The 22,089-nt window shown below is 38.1% G+C and overlaps 1 protein-coding gene across 3 annotated transcripts in view; it reads right to left on the bottom strand.

Annotated features, from left to right (window-relative positions):
* Nucleotides 1-5,896: 5,896 nt before the first annotated feature.
* plppr2a (phospholipid phosphatase related 2a) overlaps nt 5,897-22,089 on the bottom strand; it is a 30,708-nt gene continuing 14,515 nt past the window's right edge. The window contains exons 2-6 of one of the 3 annotated variants that reach the window (XM_041778154.1): nt 11,926-12,046; nt 11,189-11,439; nt 10,181-10,357; nt 9,290-9,417; nt 5,897-8,043 (exon numbers count right to left, since the gene is read on the bottom strand). In XM_041778154.1, the coding sequence (XP_041634088.1) occupies nt 7,935-8,043; nt 9,290-9,417; nt 10,181-10,357; nt 11,189-11,439; nt 11,926-12,046 (786 nt within the window). In that variant the 3' untranslated portion in view covers nt 5,897-7,934. Of the gene's footprint in view, nt 8,318-9,273; nt 9,418-10,180; nt 10,358-11,188; nt 11,440-11,925; nt 12,047-22,089 lie in introns of all 3 variants that reach the window. The other 2 variants (XM_041778155.1, XM_041778156.1) reach the window with 2 other exon arrangements.

Below are 22,089 nucleotides of genomic sequence, written 5' to 3'. Positions count from 1 at the left end.
TGGAGGGAAGGGCAGTGTTCAACTGGGAGGTTGCACCAGTTAAGGGTTTAGAGAGCAAAATATCTTCCCTTTTAAGGCAAGGGGATGTTCAGGTTGTTCCAGGGGCAGAGATGAACCAGAGATTCTTTTAATGGGGCTTTTTAATCCCAAAAAAGGGACACTCTTTTGTCTCATTCTACATTGCGAAGGTCTTATTCTGCTTAATTTAATGTCTGTAGATCTACAGAAAGCTTATTTTCATAAAATTGTTTAGGCTATATTAAAGGTTCTGTGTAGCACGCAATATTTTTTTCTGATGTCTGCTTTTCAGAGGGTAGCCTACAAATTTCACTCTGCTATTCGGGCTGTCACCCACCCTGAGGGTGTGCCGGGAGTGTGTCAAAGTAGCTTTCAGCCCTATGGGTCTCAGAGTGTTTGCCTTTTTAGACGACTTTGTCCCAGGGGCGAGGAGGAGATAGAGAGAGAGCACTTGTGTGTTATTACAATGTCTGACCAGCTTGGTTTCAGTGTCAGTCAGGCCAAAAGTATGCTCTTCCCTGTCAGAGAATCATTTATTTTGAGTCTAAAAATAAATTCTGTGTCGTTCTGAGCTTTTCTGTTACAGGAGTGAGTGGATGATGTGGAATTTCCAGCACTTTGTGTCCTCCCTGTGCTTGCCACATGTTATTTAAGTTACAGCATATAGTTAGGTTCCCCTGAATGTCTGAAAGCTCTGCATGCCTAGAGATACCCAAACATGTTCACTGCCAGCGTACCACTGAGAGCAATAATAATAAGGAAAACCATGTAGTTGTGTCGCTCCCATTTATCGCTTGTGATTTAGTGGTTATCTTTCTAGGATAACTTTTAGAAACCTGTTGTCTGCAGTTGTGTCCCACTGCCCCTCGTGCCTGACAGTCACAGAGGAAAGTGCAGAATTTTTATCCACATCCCAAATGTCTGGCTCAGGGTTTGGATGACATAACTAGGGGGTGTGGAGGGAGTGGTCTGCTTTTTTGTATCTTTGGCCCTTTTTTAATAGAGAAAAGGCCCCATCTCATCAATGTTTGACAGACTGTATAATGGAGGCTGTAATGTTAGCAAATGAGAGCTGGAGTCTGGAGTAGGGTTGCAAGCTCTCTCCACTTGGGGTGTGATCACCACATCAGCCCTATGGCCCTATCTCAAGGCATGTCATATACTGTATGTGCTGCTGCCATTTGGGCATCCTCTCAAACATTTATCTAGTTTTACTGTCTAGATAAGACAGAACCTGCCATGGCACACACTGTGCTTAGTGTTGGCTCATCTTAATCCCATGTCCGTGGAAGTAGTTTGTGGTGTTGCCTTTTCTAGGTTAAGGTTTAATAGGCTTTGGCGCAAACAGTCTGGAAGTGGGCCATAAATCCCATGGTGAGATACTGAGTGAGGTTTGAAAGGTTTAGTTACCAGGGTAAACCATGCCCTCTGATTATTAAGTGAGGCATCTCACAACACAACTATTGCTGCATAACATTGGAAAGTGGAAGAAATACATTTGGGAATGTCAAGTGCGTACCAGTGGCCTTTTTCTTAAGTGGAGGACTGGACTGTGCCAGATTATTGGACAGACTTGGTGGAGCTTCTGTGATGGTTCATGCCAAAGGGCACTTCTCATACCTCACTCAGTTCAAAGTCAGTGATACCCTGATAACCAGACATCATTGAAATGCTGGAACACAGAAACTCAAGTAGATAACAAATCAAACACGTTCTCAGATCATTGTCTATCTATTTAATGTTCTTGTTGCCCAACTCATTACAAAATGGAGTTTGGTGCTCAGATCAATGGAAGTGTGTCTCCCTCCCCCACAGTAACAGATCTAAACTATTCAGTCATCAGTCAGCTGCAGTGTGGTTGTACTTTGATAAATGAAGTTACTGCAGAAACTCCATCTCAGTCAGAACGGTGTTTTGATTTTGGTATACCTGTTGATACAAGTCTTTTTCTGATTAAGACACAAAAACATTTAAGAAATCTGTATGCTGTATGATTTTACTTACTTAAAAGTATAGTTTTTCATTTTATCAATGATTATCTAATTAAGTTTACATTAAGGCATAAAGAACGATGATGACTGGAAAAGGGTTTGCAACTTTGTAGTTGTGCTTAACTGTTCCCTGGCCCTTTGAGCCACCAGAATGTCAGAGGGCATTTCAAGCTTAAAATGCAGTAAATCTCTTTGTCAATGTTGTCACATGACAAATCAGCAGCAGTAAGTGAAAGTTTGTAAAAGTAATTAGTTTGATGCTTTGCTGCACACACATAATGATACACTCAACTCTTGATGATGTTTCAGAAGCCAGGTTCACAAAAGGATTTAATCTAAATTTTCAACAATTTCCTATTTAAAAAAAATATTAGATCAAAGTAATTTCCTAAGTAAATATGACTACTTTATTTCAAGTCTCTACAGTTAAAATGACAAATACTCTTTTTCTTATATGCATGCCTCTCTTTAGTTACTGTAGTCAAGATGGAGAAGTCAAAAGTAAATCAAAAGAGTAATTGCAATATGATTTTTGTCTAATGGAGTTGAATTATAAATTCCTAGCATATTGCCTTACTCACACATGGTCAGGGCTTGGTAGATATATGTAAATATAGGGAGGCCTAGATAAAGATTCTTTAGAATTTTTGTGGACAGGTTTAAAAAAAATAAATTCTCAATGTCACTTGAATGATGTTTTTATCTCTAGATACTTCCTTGGTCTTACATTAGTTGATATCATTAGTACCAAGTAAAAGTAGCACACTTAGTATCTTCAGTAATTACTTTTTCAATTCAGTAACACAGTTACTGTTACAAAAATGCTAAATCACTTATTTTGTTTCACCAAATAGCCAACAATTGCATAGGTTTACTGACACTGCATTCAGATTTTCTCACCATAGGAGCTTCCTGAACTTTCTGTCTTGGCAATACCAAAATTATTCTGCCCTCTTTGAGGCAAAGGACAAAATAAAGTGGTGTGGTGTAGCTTATGCAGAGACCAAGGAGCATCTATTTCATCCAAACAGACATGCTTGATTTTAAATCACAGTCAGCACTATGATCTGTAACCAGGACTTAACAGACTAATAGCAAGAGATGTTGTTGACACCATGCTTCCTAACTGTTGAGTCTGTGGCCTCCAGACAACTCATGGTACCTACACATTAAAAAGTCTATATGACATCTAAAAATACTGTTCTTGTTTTGGTTTCACTTTTAAGTTTTGAGATACCATACTATTATTAGGAGTACACAACTCTAGATAAGCAGTGAAGCAGAGTGAGTAGTAAGTGGACACTACGGAGCATTTGGCAGCTGAGAAGAAATTTGCTTTCTGTAAATTCATACACAGGGATAAAATAGTTGATTAGAAAAACAACTCAAATGCTGTTTTTACTTCTGTTAATAACATGCATCCTTGATTGGTCCAAATTTCTTGTGGGCAGTCCAAAAACTGGACTAAATACAGTTCATTGACAAATTGAAAAGTCATTGAAGACACTGTATTGCCAAAAATATTCGCTCACCTGCCTTGATGCGCATATGAACTTAAGTGACATCCCATTCTTAATCCATAGGGTTTAATGTGAGGTCAATCGATCCCTTGCAGCTATAACAGCTTCAACTCTTCTGGGAAGGCTTTCCACAAGGTTTAGGAGTGTGTTTATTGACCATTCTTCCAGAAGCGTATTTGTGCGGTCACACACTGATGTAGGATGAAAAGGCCTGGCTCTCAGTCTCCACCCTAATTCATCCCAAAGGTGTTCTATCGGGTTGAGGTCAGGACTCTGTGCAGGCCAGTCAAGTTCATCCACACCAAACTCTCTCATCCATGTCTTTATGGACCTTGCTTTTTGCACTGGTGCACAGTCGTGTTGGAACAGGAAGGGGCCATCCCCAAACTGTTCCCACAAGTTAGGAGCATGGAATTTTCCAAAATCTCTTGGTATGCTGAAGCATTCAGAGTTCCTTACACTGGAACTAAGGGTCCAAGCCCAGCTCCTGAAAAACAACCCCACACCATAATGCCCCCTCCACCAAACTTTAAACTTGGCACAATGCAGTCAGACAAATACTGTCCTCCTGGCAACCACCAAACCCAGACTCGTCTATGAGATTGCCAGATGGAGAAGCATGATTCTTCACTCCAGAGAATGCGTCTCCACTGCTCTGGAGTCCAGTGGCGGCGTGCTTTACACCACCGCATCGAACTCTTTGCATTGCACTTGGTGATGTATGGCTACATCAATGGGAAACCCATTCCATGAAGCTCTCTATGCACTGTTCTTGAACTAATCTGAAGGCCACGTGAAGTCTGGAGGTCTGTAGTGATTGATTCTGCAGAAAGTTGGTGACCTCTGCCAATATGCGCCTCAGCATCTGCTGACCCCGCTCTGTCATTTTACGTGGCCTACCACCTTGTGGCTGAGTTGCTGTCATTCCCAATCACCTCCACTTGAGGAAATTTCACAACTGGACTTGTTGCACAGGTGGCATCCTATCACAGTACCATACTGGAATTCACTGAGCTCCTGAGAGTGACCCATTCCTTCATAAATGTATGTAGAATCAGTCTGCATTCCTAGGTGCTTGATTTTATACACCTGTGGCCATGGAAGTGATGGGAACACCTGATTTCAATTATTTGGATTGATGAGTGAATACTTTTGGCAATATAGTGTACAATCTCAAAGATCCCACTATAAGGTGACCTGGAACTTGTTAGTGATCATTAAGCAGTTTGAATGCTGCATTGTCATGGAAAATATTTAATATCAAGGGCAGCAATTAGAACTATCACTGACAGACAAACCAACTGCCAGCACAATTTAATCAAATACATTTGTGATCCATATAAAACTAGAAAAGCACTTGGATAGCGCAGATCTCTGCCATCAGCCCTATCTCCCAATAGTAAAGAATCCTTTAAAAATTCCTGGATCCAGACATTGATCCGGATCACTCCCAAAATCTAATCAGTTCTTCCTTTTGCCATTTCTGACATTTCCTGAAAATGTCATCAAAATCGTTCAATAACATTTTGACTTATGTTGCTAACAAACAAACTAACTAACTAACAAACCCTGCCGATCACATAACCTCCTTGGTGGGGGTAACTATTGGTTAAACACTTTCCATCCCCAGCTTATATGATTGTATTGTACGACCAGCAGCTAACTGTACACAGAAATACAATTTTGAACTAGTTGTAGATTCAGGAAGAGGTCATACATTTTAAACATCCTTTACAAAGAGCATCATCATTAGGTTAAATGCCTCTGTAACAATTTTAATGAATCACTGGGAAGTAAGATATAATCACAAGTGGTCAAATAAGACAACAATATATGTACACAATGACAGCTTTAGTGATGTTTTCATATTTTTGATTAGCTCATAGTTTTGTAATTGGAGCATACAACAGACAGTTGGGGCCGCAGAGTCAGGCTAAAGACTTCCTCATGATTGTGATATGTTATACCCTATCACTGTTTTAGGTGAATGTGCTCAGAAACTTTAGGTTGACTTATCTCATGGATAACCAGCAGTGATTATTTAGTGTGATCTCATTAGTAGGGATTTGTGGAATCAGAGCATCAAAAATGCCCTGAATATGTTATACTTGTTGTATTGGCCCCAGATGTAAGTAGACCCTAACTAAATGCTATTTGTTGTTCCATCTTATTTTCTGAATTCTAAAACCAAAATAAGAAGCTCTATAGTCCCAATATCATCAGCAGTACAGGGCAATATCTGGCTAACAGTTATTTCGCTGCCCTTCTTTACCTAAATATCAAGTGATTTTCGACCTTATGCCAGCTTTGTTGGCGTTTTGAACATGAATGTTTCAGTAGATGTGACAACAAAAGAGGAACAAGTCATTTAAATCCATGTTTTATGCTTATATCTGAATTCCAAACACAGAGGACTTTGAGTTCATTCTCCAATAAACATACAGCAGAAAACATGAGTAAACAGTTCCAACAGCTGTCCAACAGACATTTGACTCGAAGAATGAGCCATCTGGGTGTTTTCAGACAAATCTGATGTTGGTTTAGGAGTGATACAGCACCTTCATTTACACTGTTCATCATTATTAGCACAATATAGTCCCCATTCTCTACATAAAGTGTTGGTGAAGCTTGTGTAAACATCACAAGCTTAATAGAAAAAAGTTTTATTTGCATTATCATACAAACACATTTTTACATCTAGGACACGGGGTATGTGTGTGACTGTGTGCTTTTGAAACATGTGAATGGTGTGTGCATTGTAAAAATGTCTTTATTTTTATGTGCAGGTCTCTGTTTTTGTGTGTTGTCCAGCAGAGGGAAACATTTCACAGCACGATGATGGTATTATAGGCAAGAAACTAATGTCACAGAGACAGGAGCTAAACAGACAGTGTGAAAAGATGAAGAGGAGGGTGAATAAAAAAATGTGTTTGATGGAATGTGCAAATCAAAATCAGCAAAACTGTCACGCCAAACTGAGCGCTTATGGCAACCACACTCTACATATATATCAAAGAATAAATCTATTAACAAATCTGAAAACAAATCACAATAATTACATGACTGAGGCAGTCTTTTGTAACCCTTCCAAAAATTCTCAAAAAAAAAAAAAAAAAAAAAATCAGTTCATAGTGGGAAATGCTGTTGAGGAGTGATAAAACAACCAAAGCAAGTAAAGAATAGCCTGCTGGAATCACAGAGGTGTTTTGCATGTCGACTTCTCATTTCAAAAAAGTACAGCAAAAAAATGTTCCTGATTGAGATGCACTTGATTCGTGTCACTGTTTTGCCACCTGCAGTCAAGAGCTTGGCTTTGTTTTATCAAAAGTGTTTGTATTTCACATTAGATTTTGGCGAAGCTGCAACCACCTGATCCAAAAAAAAAAAGAAAAAAGAAAAGAAAAGAAAAAAAAAAAAAAAAAACAAGGAGAAGAAAGCCAAGTGAAGGTGTTGGTACTTCCATCCTGTTTGCTGTGTCCACTGAGAGATCTGAGAGGAATTCTTCAATCAAAATAAACCCTGTGTGGAGCCAGTAATGGAACTGCTACTCAGACTGCAACATCTATGCTGTTGTCAAGTGTGTGAGGTTTTGGGTAAGACTTCCATCACTTTTAGGGACAGAAACAAAACTTAAGATCAGTTTATTGAGCAGCTGTGGACAAAAATCGTATGCCAAGTTAGCAAAAGGAAAATTTTGGAATAGTGCTTAAATTAGGAGTTTGGTTAAGTGATGAGTAAGATTATGAATAGGGTAAGGATTAGGTTAAGACTACAAAAAATATGGTAAGGGTTAGTAAAAGTCCCCTGGCCATTTATCTCAGATTTTGTAAACACCAAAAAACTGACGCAAGTAAACATGTTTGTTTGTCTATGTGCATATGGCTTGCTGAAAGGAGCTTTCTACAAATAAATCTCAGCAGCACATGGATCTCTTAGCTGTTTTCTTTTTGGTCCAACATGATAAACTCCAAATAATAGAGTGTCTTAGGGGACAAACAGGAAGTTTATCCTCACTTTTAGTTTTCAGCACATGCTTCCTTCAAACATTGAAAACTTATTTGACCACAGTAAAATTAAAAGATTGGACATTCTCAGTGGTCACAGTTCCCATATCAGAGTTTATACAAAAAAAGAACAACCAAGGTCTTCAGTTATAACATACAAAAACAAAAGATAGAGTTTCACCTGACTCCATAAAGAATGTCCTGCTCTTTAAGGAGAGTCCATCAAAGAGAAAGTCTTTTTAAGAGTTTGCCTATCGGTTCCCCGGGGGTATAGAGGGCAACATGGTAGGGTGTTTGTTTATCAAGGGGGGTCTAGACCTGCGTGGAATAGGAGCGATGCAGCGTTGCGTACCGTCCGGCCGGATGGGCCGCACAGTGGGGCGAGTGCTGCTCCGACTGATCTAGACTTCGCTGGAAATGGAGCGAGACGGTATGATGACATCGGGGGTGATGGGGAACCGATAGGGCTGATGGTCATGTGATCTCAGTGAACGGAGATCCCCGTGGAGTCTGCAGGGGAAAGAGAGGAGTGAGAAAGAGAGAGAGAAGACGGGGCAGAGAAGGCGAGGGAGAGAGAAAAGTGAAGAAAGGAATAATCAAGAGCAATGCAACGGGATGAAGGGTGGGGAAGAGAAGAAAAACCAGATGCAAAGAGCAAAAACAGAAATAAGGCAACAAATGACAGGGTGGTAAGGAGTGAGACAGGCAAAAAGATATTCAAAGTTGTTTAGAATGGTTGGACGTAGGCATTGTAAGGTGGGGAGGTGGAGGAGAGTGCAGGATGCTGGAGGAGAGTGAGGAACAAGGGAGCAGATTGAGAGGAGAAGTTGGAGACAGGAAAAGAGGCAGTCAAGTGAGGGTTAGTGACAGTGACAGACCACAGAGGACGTTGACTATTAATTCTTGGATGAGGCCTATTTCTACTTTTGCCCCCCTGAGACAACAGCTCAAGAAAATGTTTTTATTTTTTAGCATCAGTTTGATTCAGAGCCTTCCTCCAGCAATCTGCTTTGTATTATTTCCTGAAATGTACCAACAGTGAGTCAGCCAAACTGCTGAGTCATCTCTTACATTATGAACTGATTATTGACGAGGGTCTCATGCAAAAAAATCAAAATATCTTAAGAATTCCTCTACAATTAGGCATTAAATGCCATAAATCCACTTTATTAAGGCATGCCAGTTAGCCCTAGTATGAAAGTTGACAGTGACTGCAATGATGCAGTTGTGTTTATAAATTTGCATTGCCAGAATAAAGAAAATTTCATGCAAAAAATACCAAAATTGGTATAACTTTGAAAATAAAATAAAAGGTTTGCTAATCAATTCAGGTAGGTTACAAAGAAAGGTTTCTGACATTATGAGAGTTATGATTTTTTTTTTAAATAGTGGCATAACCCCACCCAGAGAACCTGCCTCTGTGTACATTTCAAGGTAACATACAGTATGGCTATCCACCATTGCTTCATAAAACAGAAACATCATAGCCTACTTAAAAGTGTAACACTGAACTCTGTGATCTATGTGGCTCCTCTTTCTAAAGGAAATTAGAATTTTTCATCTGTTTGAGAGTATAAGGTGTTTCTGTGAGGACTGGTGGTGTGGGAAGGGACTAGGAGCATGCATGTTTGAGTTTTCTTCTCTTAAGGAAAAAAGGATTCAGGTAAGAGACAAAGGGTGTGTATCTCAGCCCCTCATTTGTGAGCGCTGCTGTGCCTCACACCCACCCCCGCCCCTTACCTGAGTGCCACTTAACTTTTCGAGTGGACTTTCCACACATGGCATCGTCACCATCGGCATGCCTAGCATCGACTCAGGCCGCTGGGGTTGCAGAGGAAGAGGGCTTGGCTGCAACTGCTGAAAGTTGTTAATCACACAAGTCACCTGGTGATAAAGAGCAGGGGAGAGGTTAGGAAATAGCAAAGGGAAGGGAATTCGTAAGGAACAATGACCCACACCCACTGTGTGGTGGTTAGCCATTGAGAGCCAAGCAATCTTGGCAGGCAGATCTGACTTTCTCTAATTCTGAAAAGATGATATTTTAAATTAAAACTTGTGAACCAATAAAAAAGGTAGACCTATTTATCTGTAGGCTGTTTTTTTTTTTCTTTTTTTGTAGTTTCAATAGTTGTTCTTGTTAAAGTTCTGTTCAGGACTGAATAATTGATCCTACCAGAGATAGTATGCTATAGACTAGAGTTTATGATGCTAACTTGCAACTTTACACTCTTTATCCTCTTTCCCTCTTATTGCATATAGCCATCTAGTTCATACTCTATTACATAATTATCATTCAAAATTAATCAGCTTATAGCAGTTCAGAAGTCCTCTTGAGACTGAATTTTAAATCAACTTATTAACAGCAGTTTTATTTATTCCTGTAGATTATGCTAGCCAGTTATATACATCTGATTAGACCTGCTTTTGACAGGAACAGTTCAAGCTGACTAATGGCAGATTTATTCACAAAAATCTGAAAATATGCTTTTGCTGACTTTGTAGTGAAACTTTATCTGCTGTCACTAAAACTTCAGATGGTGGCCTAAAAATGCCATTTGTACAGTACATGCCCTGAGACTTTGTAAAGCTTTAAAGGTTTTATCTTTGAATCAGAAGAACACTCATACCCTTTCTTTGAAACTCTCACCAAAAACACTGCAATGGATCCCCCGGCAAAGAATCCCGCCAGGACGTCAGCCCAGTGGTTGCGATACTCAGCCACTCTGACAATTCCTACAAGCATGGCCAAACAGAGCAGGGTCAGGCTGATGGTGGGCTTGGTCAGCCGTGTGCCTTTGGTCTTAAACACCAGTGTCACGTACATCTGCAGAGAGGCACATGGGAGGGCACGCACAGTAGGGTACAACAAACATACGAAGCACAGGAAGACACCCAAAAATATACTGACATCACTGAAATCCTAAGATTTATTTCAGAATAAAGGCAATCATTACAAAACTGATTTTCCTTCTCTGAAAGGCTAAAAAAAGTGCACAGTACTAAAAAAATAACAATAATAAAGAAGGCTGCAATAAATTCTTCTTAGTTCAGCTAACTGAAATCAAATTTGCCTGAAAACTACAGTGGGAAATTTTCCCCCATAATATCCGAATACAACTCTTAAATTTGATGTTTGTCACTGATCTTAGCGTCCTGGTAACTTGAATGGGAAATATCCCATTACTAAATAGGTGTACATAAAAGTCACAGTGATAATGTTTTGAGAAGGATTCTCAAGGTTCCCAAAATCCCTAAAGCAGGATTTTAAAAAATAGTTGTCGATTTCTGTACATAAGTATCAAATCATAGCAAGTTTTAGGGATTGTTCACTAAACTTAGCAAAAAAGTGTAGGTTGGATGCATCTTGTCAGGCTATGACCATACTAGCATTAACTTTCAGCAGGAGAGCAAGTAAGCATTATTGCCCTCCAAGAAAAGAACTTACTCTCCCTGTTAGGAAAACAATTTATTCATTATTTCTGACTGGGATCTATCTCACAGTTAAATGACTCTCAGTTTTTCCTGCTCAGAGAGAAGTTACATTTTTGATTTTAGTTTTTTGTACAGGTTATTCGAAGATGTCCTTGTGTGAGCTAATTTGCTGCTCGTCTAACATTCTGTCCTATGGTTCTGTCACACCATCAGTCAAACCTACCACTGTGTACAGTGCGCAGTAGACACTGAGTGCTGCATCCTTGGATGGGAAGGATTTCCGTGCGGACATGACAACAAGTGGGTTTCCTGTACAGGCACGGCGCTCTGTGATGTACTGCATTGTGGACTGGCAACCTAGTGCTGTGTAGTTTGGTCTGCAGGCAGACAGGAAGTGAGGCGTCTGGTTTCCTGTTACAACCTGGCCAGCGTTGGCAAAAATGGTGGTAGTGAACAGGCCAAAAGTATAGACACCTGGAGACAAATACAAGCAAGAGCAAAAATAACATAGCAGCAAAACACAATTCAAAATACAACAGAATAAGAAAGAAAATTACATTTCATATTTAACAAAGAGATACTCACACATGTGAGCACCATCAGATAAAACAGGCGATAACACTTTTAACATCCCAAAATAGCTCCAACACATTATTATCAGCTGAGGTGTGAAATTGCAACAAGGCTCACTCTAAAGCTGATTCAGCTCAACATGCTAAAATATCAGCTACTAAATATTCACAAGTGTCTTCCTGCTGGAGCCTGAATATCTTATCACAAAGATTATATCCCACTTTATCATCCAATTAACAGCCACATGTAACAGCTCTGTTTAACAAACCTCTGAAGTGAAGCAGGCAACATATTTCTTTCAAGTTATTCGATCAGTGAGAAAAAAATGCACTTGGGTACAAATGCACTTCCTCAGGTTTTTTGAAGAGGCTGGTTAAGGAGATTTACCAAGAAAGCGTATTATGCGTCTCAGTAGGGGGTTGAAGTAACAGCAGTCTGCAGTGACAATGGTCTTCTCCTGGGTTCCCTCTGCCTTTGTGAAGAACGCACACAGCTCCCCTACAAGAATCTGTTGTACAGAAAACACAGAGCAGGTAGTGTTTAGTGAAATTATTGTTTAAGTGTTATTTGGTAATCTTAAAAGGTGACAACAAAATACAATCCCTTTATTGCTTTTGAACCCCACATTACTGTAAACAACCCTAACACAAGTAAGTCAAATGTCATGGTCACCAAGCAACCCAAGAAATTATCAGATATTTATAATTTTGATGTACTGCATGACCCATTGATAAAGAAATTAATGCTAAAACATTAACAGGAGGAGTTGACAGAAATACTGAAGATCCAAACTGTTCATGCTGCACAGGTGTCTTAAGATTTGTTTTCTGCTCTTTTAAGAAATAGTATGAAGAACAATGATATTAAACAGAGTTTCTACAGGATTGTTTTTTTTTTTTTGTTGTTGTTGTTAATTAGAATAATTTTTTTAAAGAAATGTAACAAATACCCTCGAGTGCTTAAAGATAAATGGATTAATTATAAATAATAAAACAGGTAAATGAAGAATGAGGCTCATCGGTTGTGCGTTATCCAGAAGTGGGGAAAAAAAATCCCCTCTAGTCTATTTTATTTTAAACAAGTTAAGAAGTTGCACAGTGTTAGAGAGAGAAAATGATTGAATAGAAACATAAAAAACAACAAAAGCACAACAGTTTTTTTTTCACTTGTGATACAACTTATAATACACCATATTTACTTTCTAAGTAAGATTTCACCCAGCATGTACCAGTCATAGTAGGAGACAACGGTTACTTAGGTTTAGAGATTTATAAAGTATATTTGGCGTGGTCTACAACGGGACAAAAGTCAACATCGAATTCTGTTAGGAGCTTCAGGAACATCAGTGTAGCTGGCAAAACGTCATGAAGTTCTATGCAGTTGATGGCTAATCAGAAATCGTATGACAGCTTGATCTCTCCTCCAGCTGAAATGAAATCTTACCAGACTTAAGGCACACCACAAACTCAGGACGCCTCTGTGATGAAAAATAGCAACTTTATTTGGTGCTTGCGGTTTATTGTTTTCTTTGTGAGGCGTGTCGGAGTTGTGACGGGCATCAGTTTAGGGGAGTATGTGCCTCACTCCTTGTGGGTCTGAACACACACTGCACACTGATGATCCTTTAATGGACTGCAACAGTGAGATTTATTGTGTGAGAGCGTACAACACTCAAAGATGCCAGCATACACTAAAACCAGACTGCCCTTTATGACAGGGGTATGCTCAAACGGAAATCATCCTGACACTTTTCTGTGGTAGAACACACTTTAATGCTCATTATGTTCCACAAACCCATCAACATACTTCTTCCTCATTTCATATTTGACATACTCCCTCATTCATTCCAAACATTCACACTTCTGACTGAGGTTAAAAAAGCAACTAGAGAACAACAGGGGCAGTCAGAGAGAGAAAAGAGACAGACAGTGGGGGAAAGAGACATAAAGAGATAAAATGATCATGTTTCATTCTGTCTCATGCTTCTGGCTAGCTGCAAGCTGGTCAAGCTAAGCCAAATGAGTTAATAGCATGCATGGGTCCATCAGAGCACCAGTGCTGTGAAGGATACCCAGCCAAGTGCTTTCTAAAACACAGCCCCACTGTGTGCTCCATGGCAACCCTCTAGACACTGAAATCAAAGTTGAAGCTGTTTGATCATTGGCCTAAAATCAGAGGGCAGCATCAGACTGAGGGCAACCATTTAAGAGGAACATTAAAAGGCAGTATGTGGGCTGTTTTCACAGAGATTTTGAGAGTTTAAGTATAAGCATCACACTTGTGACTTGACAGTGTGCTGTCAAAAGTAGACAACAGGTGCCCTTTAAATGTTGCCTCAGATAAAGCTGATCAGCAATGGATGATTGGCCTTTTAGGATGCATGTGACCTTCATATCAACACACAGAGCCACAGGCAGAGAGAAGAAGAGGAGATGGCCATTTGTTTGTGAATTACATTCTTGTACCCTTAGTTGTGCAATTTACATTATGCAATACATTATTGAGGGTGACTATAGCAATTGAAAACAATGTTTATTTTTCAAGGTATTTAATCACCTGGGAATAAGGATTGCTACTCTTTTCACCTTAAAAGGAAGTATTTTTGTTTCTTTTTGCCTTTATTGATAGGAAAGCAGAAAAGAGACTCGGAATGTGGGGAAAAAGACAGAGAGGAGGACATGGATAAAACGCTGAGGCTGGATGCCAGACGTGGCTGATTTCTTAAAGGTGTTTAATTTCTGTCTGGCTGAGCTGAGCTTCCCAAGACTGCTTATTTTTATATCAATTTTTTTTTTTCCAACTGTAAACTCTTTGTTGTTGCAAACAGGTCGTTCATGAAGGCACCATGTCAGGCTATGCAACTAAAATCTTGACCTGTCTTGGCTGACAGTCTGGCCAAACTAGTGATCCCGATTACTCATCATATGCTGATGACATCACTGTCTCCATGACTGTGTGCGAGTTCACAGGTGATCCAGGGGGCGGGTCAGAGAGTGTCAACCACTCTACAACAGGTCTTTTGCTCGGAAAAGAAGAAAACAACACACAAGAAACATATATGGATTGGATCATGGATTATGGATAGCAATTATGGATGCATCAGGAGGAGGATGAAATGGACTGGCAGTTCCTTTTCAGGGAAGGCCTTGAATATTTCAGTAACAGAATGCTAAACCACAGAGTCCAGGTGCTAAACTGGCCTGCCTGCAGTCAAACCTTTCACCATTAGAAAACATCTGACAATCATGAAACCAAAAATCTAGCAAGGATGACGCAGGACTGTTGAGCACCTTGAGTATTTTATAAGACAAGAATGGGACAGTATTCTTTTCCAAAACTCGAGCAATTGTTCTCCTCACATCACAGACGCTAACATAACAGACTGCTGTTAAAAGAAGAGGGAATGCTACACAGTGGTACACAGTGGCCTGATCCTACTTTTTTGGGACGTGTTGCTGCCAACAAACTCAAAATGAGCTTATATTTTTGATGAAATGGTCAAATGTCTTGGTTCAATACCTGATGTGGATGTTGTTCTATTGGGAATCACATATGGGTATGATATTTGCAAATTGTTGCACTATGTTTTTATATACACTTTTTACAGCATCCCAACCTTTTTGGAATTGAGGGTTTACATTCAAAGCTGAACTTAAGCCCCTCAGGATGAGAGATGATAGCTTGAGGGTACAGAAAAACAATAGTAAATTAAATTTAGGGGGAAATAGAGGAACAGTATGGGGAACCTCAGGCTGTGGCTACAATAAGAATGAATTATTCATGCGTAGATGGCATTCATGTGAATAATGCAAAGCATTATTTCAACCAACATTTCTAAATTATCTACAGCGGGACTTGCTCCAGCTCCCTACCCCCTAACCCCAGACTGTTCCTCCAAAGGCTCACCATGAAATATGACAAGATAGTTGCTGTGTGTAACATTACAATATCTTGAAATTACATCATCCAGTCTACAATCTGACAATTCAAAAGTAATTTAACCTGGACAGGAGGACTTGTAGAAACACCAAGATGAAGCTAAAGATAGGAGAAAAGTGAGTTTGGACATGTTCTACATGAATGATTAAAGTGAAACAAGAGAAATAAGTGTAAGAATGAATCATTAATGCATACATACACACATCTGTGTGTATAAAAATAACAGCGGGAGTGCAAATCCATTTGTGTCTGCACAAGTAAGCTGGAGGATAATGCTCTGTGTGTGTGAGTAATCAGATCTCAATTTGTGTCAGTGGTCATTAGTTGAATGTGCAAGTGCAGTCAGACTGGCCTCATTTCATGGGTGACTATTAAAAGGCATTTATCAGGGCTGCTTTACTCGTATTCTGAATGAGGATTTTTGTGGAGATGACGGAGAAGAAATGAGCAAAAATCAGACACAAGACAGAGAAAAACATGAATAAAATGAACACTTTTGCATTGCATTGATTGTTTATGTGTAAATCCAGCTCTATACTTTCTGTTCTTTAGAATTTCTCTGATGCTGACAGACAAAAAGCCTGAAGTGCTTTATCCAATTCCGGTAAATACATGTGACCGAGGGGCAAATTAAGAACTAGGTGATTTTTTAATTTACACTCTTTGTTGGTAAAGCAATGTGTTCTGTATTATAACTTCTCCTTCGTCATAAACCCTTGATCTTTTTCACCTCTAACTTATACCCCTCACTTTTCAAGAATTTTTTGACGAAGTACATTTTGTTTTTTGATTATTCCTGCTCCTTATAAAACTCCCTTAGATGCTTTAGCATTGCAGTTTTTCCTATTTCAAGTAAACACTTAAGACTGCATCTGGTTCCTCTCTATTTATCATAACCTTAAAAAAATAACTCTAGTGGAGCAGTGATATAATGATTGCTCCCGTTAATACTGACACTTGTAAATACTAAAAGGTTCTGTCCTGCTGGTGTTGGTGATATGAAAAGGTGGCAAAAAAAAGTAAAGAAAAAGGACAAAATTCAATCCTTGTGGCTCAAAGGTGCTGGATTAAGAAGGCCTTATAGAGAACTAAACTGGATTATTACAAAGAACTTAATCCCACAAGACCACAAAAAGTTTGACACTCTGCTTATTGTGGTTAATACATCTTTTTACAGCCTAAAATATCCACAGCATTTTAACTAAATGTAGCGTTCTTGTGCCATTGCCAGTTACTTGAACAGTAGAATTCAACTCCCAAATTTCTGATGTTGCAGAGATTAGTGGCAATCAAATTTCATTTTAAGACTGCAGTATAACAATTCATCAACCAGACAACAACACCAGCAATGTTCACACTAAACAATATTAACCGTTTTTTTCAAAATCTATTTTATGCTTATTCATTTTGTAACATATCTTTAAAAAAATGAAGCCATTGCAGGACATATGTTAGCTTAGCTTAGCAGAAAGACTTGAATCAGGTATTAATAGCTAGCCAGGCTCTGTACAAAGGTTAAAAAAAAACAAAACAAAAAAAAACAACAAAAAAAAAACAGTGCATGCACATGGCACTAACTAAAAACAAGTGAAAGCACTACAGTGAAACCCATTGTTGTATTTATGTGGAGAATCACTGTAACTTTGTGACAAACTATTTCATGGTTACAATCACAGACACATGGTTTACATGGGTCAAAGTGAGTCACACTATGAATAGTGACAAAATAGGCTTTTGCTGTTTCCACTTCTGAGCAGCTCATATCATGGTTGTAACTACATATCTGCTTTATAGACATCTGTTTCTTTCAATTAAATTAAATAACGTTTTTTTTCACAAAAATGGCCCACTACAGCTTCAGGTCATATTTAAACTCTTAAAAGGGTGTTTTGGTGTTTCTTTAAGTTGGGTTGTATAAGGTACTTAGCAATAGTATAGTGGGATTAGCCTAATGATTAGCCTAATGATTAGCCTACTTCCTGATTTCAGTGAGCATTGCCCCTTCAAACAGGACACAAAGCTGGGCCATACAGCGTAGCAGATGGGTATAGTTTCTCCACACAATTTAGTGGCTTTACAGTAAAAATGGGTCAATAAAATGATGCTGGTTCAATTGCACACTGTGTTGGAAATTTTTAAAGCATCTTATTTTGACCCAGAAAGCCTCTGTGTTTAGCACTATTTTGCAATTTTCAGCTACTGGCACACAGTTACAAAACAGTCAGAATGCATATTAGTACCACACAGAGAGGCTTTCTGGGAGAAAATAAAATTAGCGTTGTCAAGATTAATTGCACTAATTGTGATTAACTACAATCCCCAATTAGTGCACAATTTTTTTTAACGGCAATGAATCTCATGCTTTTTTGTCCCTTTCAGCACACTCTGGTGAAGCCACATCTGCATTGCCCTGCAGCCACAGTGATGTAAAATCAGACCACCACTGCTCCTGAATGTCTCATTTTACTTAAAAAAACCAACAAATCACAGACAGCTCAATGGATAAGTCAGAAGTCATCTGCACCTTATGGTATTTAACATCTAACTTTTTACTTTCTAATAATGTCCCCGTATTTCCTTGTCAATCCATAAGAACCGTTTTCAGTGGTTATGTTCATATCATAATCTTCCATCTACCTATTAAGGCAGATCGGTATCCAAAGAGAAAGTCAATGACCCTTAGTTTAAGACAGTACAAAATCCAAAATAACAAGAACAACTTTTAATGTAGAAGAGTACAATTTTTAAATGCAATAAAAGGGTGTGATTAACTACAGAAATCCTGAGATTAATTGCGATGAAAGATTCGAATCTTTTGACAGCCCGAAGTAAAATGAAAGCATTAAACACGGGTATAGTTTCTATGTGTACTTTTGTGAGTCTGAGGTAAAAATTGGCTAAAAAAAAACAAAACAAAAAAAAAACCCCAATGCTGGCTAAATTGTACACTATATTGAATATTTTAGAAACATTTTACTTCGGGCTGTCAAAAGATTAAAACCTTTCATCGCAATTAATGTCATCTCAAATTTTGTTAACATTTTTTCAAACAGACTGGTCAAATCACAAGAAAGCATTACACAAGTTTGGGAAGAAGACCTATTGATTGAAATTGATAATATGTCTGGGAGGGGGCGCTTTTAAAAAAAAACATAGAAACATGCTCAGTTAATTCTAGACTCCAGTTAATTCAATTCAAGGTATTAAACGGATTACACTACTCTAAGGTTAAACTGCACAAATTTTTTCCTGAGCTCTCACACCTATGTGATAGGTATGAACTGGCCACAGGCACCTTAGCTCACTACTTCTGGACTTGTTGAAAAATGTATGATTTCTGGTCTAATGTATTTCAATGGTACTAAAGCATCTTAAAAAACACACTGAGCCCAGACCCTGAAACTGCTCTGTTGGGTTACTCTTCAGCTGTGAGGAACTTGACCACAATGGTCGGACAGTGCTGTTGTATGGCATGGTAACTGCTAAGAGAAATATTTTTGAAATTGTGGAAATCTGAAGCAGCGCTACGGTTTGATGTTTGGCTATGGGAACTAATGGAAGTTTTACATATAGAGAGAATAAGATATGAACTCTTGGGTACACCCCAGAAATTTAAGAAGATGTGGGATTCAGTGTTACAAAATATAAAAGAATAATCCAGCTCTCATCTCTTTTTTGCAACACCATTTGTACACTTTTTTTTTTCTGGCAAGCAGCAAAAATGAACAGTTAATCTCAAATGTTGCCCCAGTTACCCCCTTTTCTTCCTTTCCTTTTGTTACTTCCCTCTTTTTAATTGTTTTTCTCTGTTGTCTCTTTACCTGTCTTTTTATTTTCAGTTGAGTATTTGGCATTTTTTATGTCTGTAATTGTAATTGTTGATAAATCACTAAATAAAATGTAAAAAAAAAATGTATATATATATATATATATATATATATATATATATATATATATATATATGTACATAGCCTAGCTTCTCCAAGCGCATCCTATTTAAAGGGCCAATGCTAAAAGAAATTATTGGAGGCTACTGCTAATACTATCACCAATTATGTTATGCAACCCAACTAAAGCGTATGACATGCCACTTTTACAGTTAATGTAGTATTACTAGATATGGATAATGAGAAATTAACCCTGCTTGCAAGAGGTTAAAGTATCAAATACTAACTGTAATTATCAAGAAAGATGATCAATTGCAACCATGAGGCTATTTTTTCACAAGGTATTCTGTTATTAATAAAAAATAAGGCTGTAGCTCTTTAATTTCACATAACTCCACACACTCATTTCTCTAAAGCACAGCTCTGCAGCCAGAACATCCGAGAATGGGGAAGTTATTCATGTGTAAAGAACAAAGAGAAGCAGACACTGTCACTAGCATCCCATTATCTGACATCATCTACAGTGTCCTCAGTCTTTGCAATGCTGTGTAAAAAGTGTGATTTGGATTAATGGATGATACAAAAGATACTGAACTTGTCTCAGTGCATAATGATCATCATCACCTGGACTCACATGTCCTATTCACACAGAAAGAAAGGATTCAAACAGCTGAGTGTCCAAAAATGCAGATTGAATACTTAAGCCAACAATCATTTCCACACACTAACATGATAAATAATGTCAAGTGGGAAAGCAACAAGTTCCAGTTTAAGAATGAACACAAGCAACACACAGATGTAAAAAAAAACAAAGCAGTAAGAACATCAATGTATTACTTCTTCACAAAAAAAAAAAAAAAAATTGTAAGACTGTTTATCAGTTATCAGTATAAGACTGAATTTTAAAACAGTTCTTTTTATCATTTGCAGGAAATACCCTAGAAGAAAAGAGGAGTTCCTATTTTACAGTCAGGGTTCTGATTGCTAAAATAATATTGCCTTTGTGCTGTTGAGAACTAATAGAAGGTAAAGGAAAAGATTATTATGGAAGATTATTGAGATATAAAGCTTAGATATTCATTCCAGTCTCAAGCTAAAAATAATCAAAAATCCCCTCATTGTGATTTCTTCAATAATTCATAATTTCCTTAAAGGGGAAGAGCACAATTAAAATACTAAACACAACATGCATAAAACATATAACACTACAAATTCATAAACCTCTATGACACATAGAGTATACATTTCAGATAGTATACTGTGATAACAAATTTAAAATAATTACTTAATTTCTCTTTTACATCAATAAAGACATTTACAATAAAATTCAGTAAATTAAACATAATAGAAAAATAATAATTCAAATGCTGGCTTATATTTCTTTCTTTCTCTGCTCATAAGACAATATAAGGCCAGAATAGTACATTCTAAACCACTGAAATAGAGAAACAGGTTACAGTGAAATGATAAACAGATTTCAAATTTGAAGATTCTTTGATATTAGAAATATGAAAATGATTTGGTGCTGCAATCTTGGGTAGAGAGAATTATTACGATTAGATCATGCAGAGCGGGAATGCTGCAGGCTGAGTAAAATTATACTTCTGTGTGGATATCAGAAGCTCAGATATTTAGAGCAGATAGAGATGCTCCAATATTTTGTGGTTAAAAAAAAACATGTTTTTCTCTGTAAGAGGTAATTTCATCATTTCTCTTTGTGATTTTCTTCCTTTCTCGATGTTTTTGATAATAACTTTGACCTGTTACAAACAACATCCCTCCTTTAATTACATGTTTTCCCCCTTTTCCTTTTTATTGCAAGTAATTAGGAGCAGAAGTCAAGGGTCATTCAAGGGTAGAAGTGAGAAATCTTCACCAAGGCACATATGTTGCTTCTCTCCCACCACTGAGCCCATCCCGCCATCTGTCTCATTAACCTGGGCTCAAGACACTCGGGCCTAGACTGTTTGCATGTCTGTATTTAAAAGCAGAGGTAAATAAAGAAAAGGGGTAGTGATTAAAAATGTAAGTTAATGTTTGAATAAGAGAAAGGCACTGATCTATGTTTGTGCAACTGTGCATGAATGTAAGTTTTCTTTTGAGGTGGGTGTGAGGTCACGGTTTCCCCAGGGTGAGGCATGGCAATGTTTAATGTGAGTCTGCTGACATTATGGCTGAGGATTCAGGATGTGAGGATGCGGTCAGGACTCCTCTGTGACAACACGTGGACGTAGATCCAAAATATGCAGTTAGGTCAAAGAAAGGACAAGCACAAAAAATGGGTTAAAGTATTTCTATAGGTTTCTGGAATCAGCATTTGGTATGAACATGTGAGAGAAATAATGGAGTGAAAAAAACAGGCAATTAAGGATTCATTACTTACACAGTCTAAAACTATATGAGCTTGTTTTTTTTTATTTTCTCTGCACTATGCTATCTACACACCCCAGCTTTTTGTACCAAGGAACATTCTCCTACAAACTATATGCTTAAAAAGCTTTCGGAATTGTGGAAATTAACATGACATGGCTTTTTTTAAACAAAATGTAATATTCTTATGCATTGAAGTGGCTGATAAAAATTGAGTTTTGCCTCTGTTCGTCTTTGTTACTCCAAAGTTAAGCACTTAAAGATTGGTACTGGTCAATGACGCAAATTTAGTGTCGACAGTCGTTTATGATTTTTGCCATGTAAGAAGATCAATTGCCATAGATATCATTTATAG

The sequence above is a fragment of the Cheilinus undulatus genome, linkage group 21 (assembly GCF_018320785.1).
Source record: "Cheilinus undulatus linkage group 21, ASM1832078v1, whole genome shotgun sequence".
Taxonomy (NCBI): Eukaryota; Metazoa; Chordata; class Actinopteri; order Labriformes; family Labridae; genus Cheilinus; species Cheilinus undulatus.
Note: the sequence above shows the minus strand (reverse complement) of the source record. Positions and strands in the feature narration are given on the sequence as shown.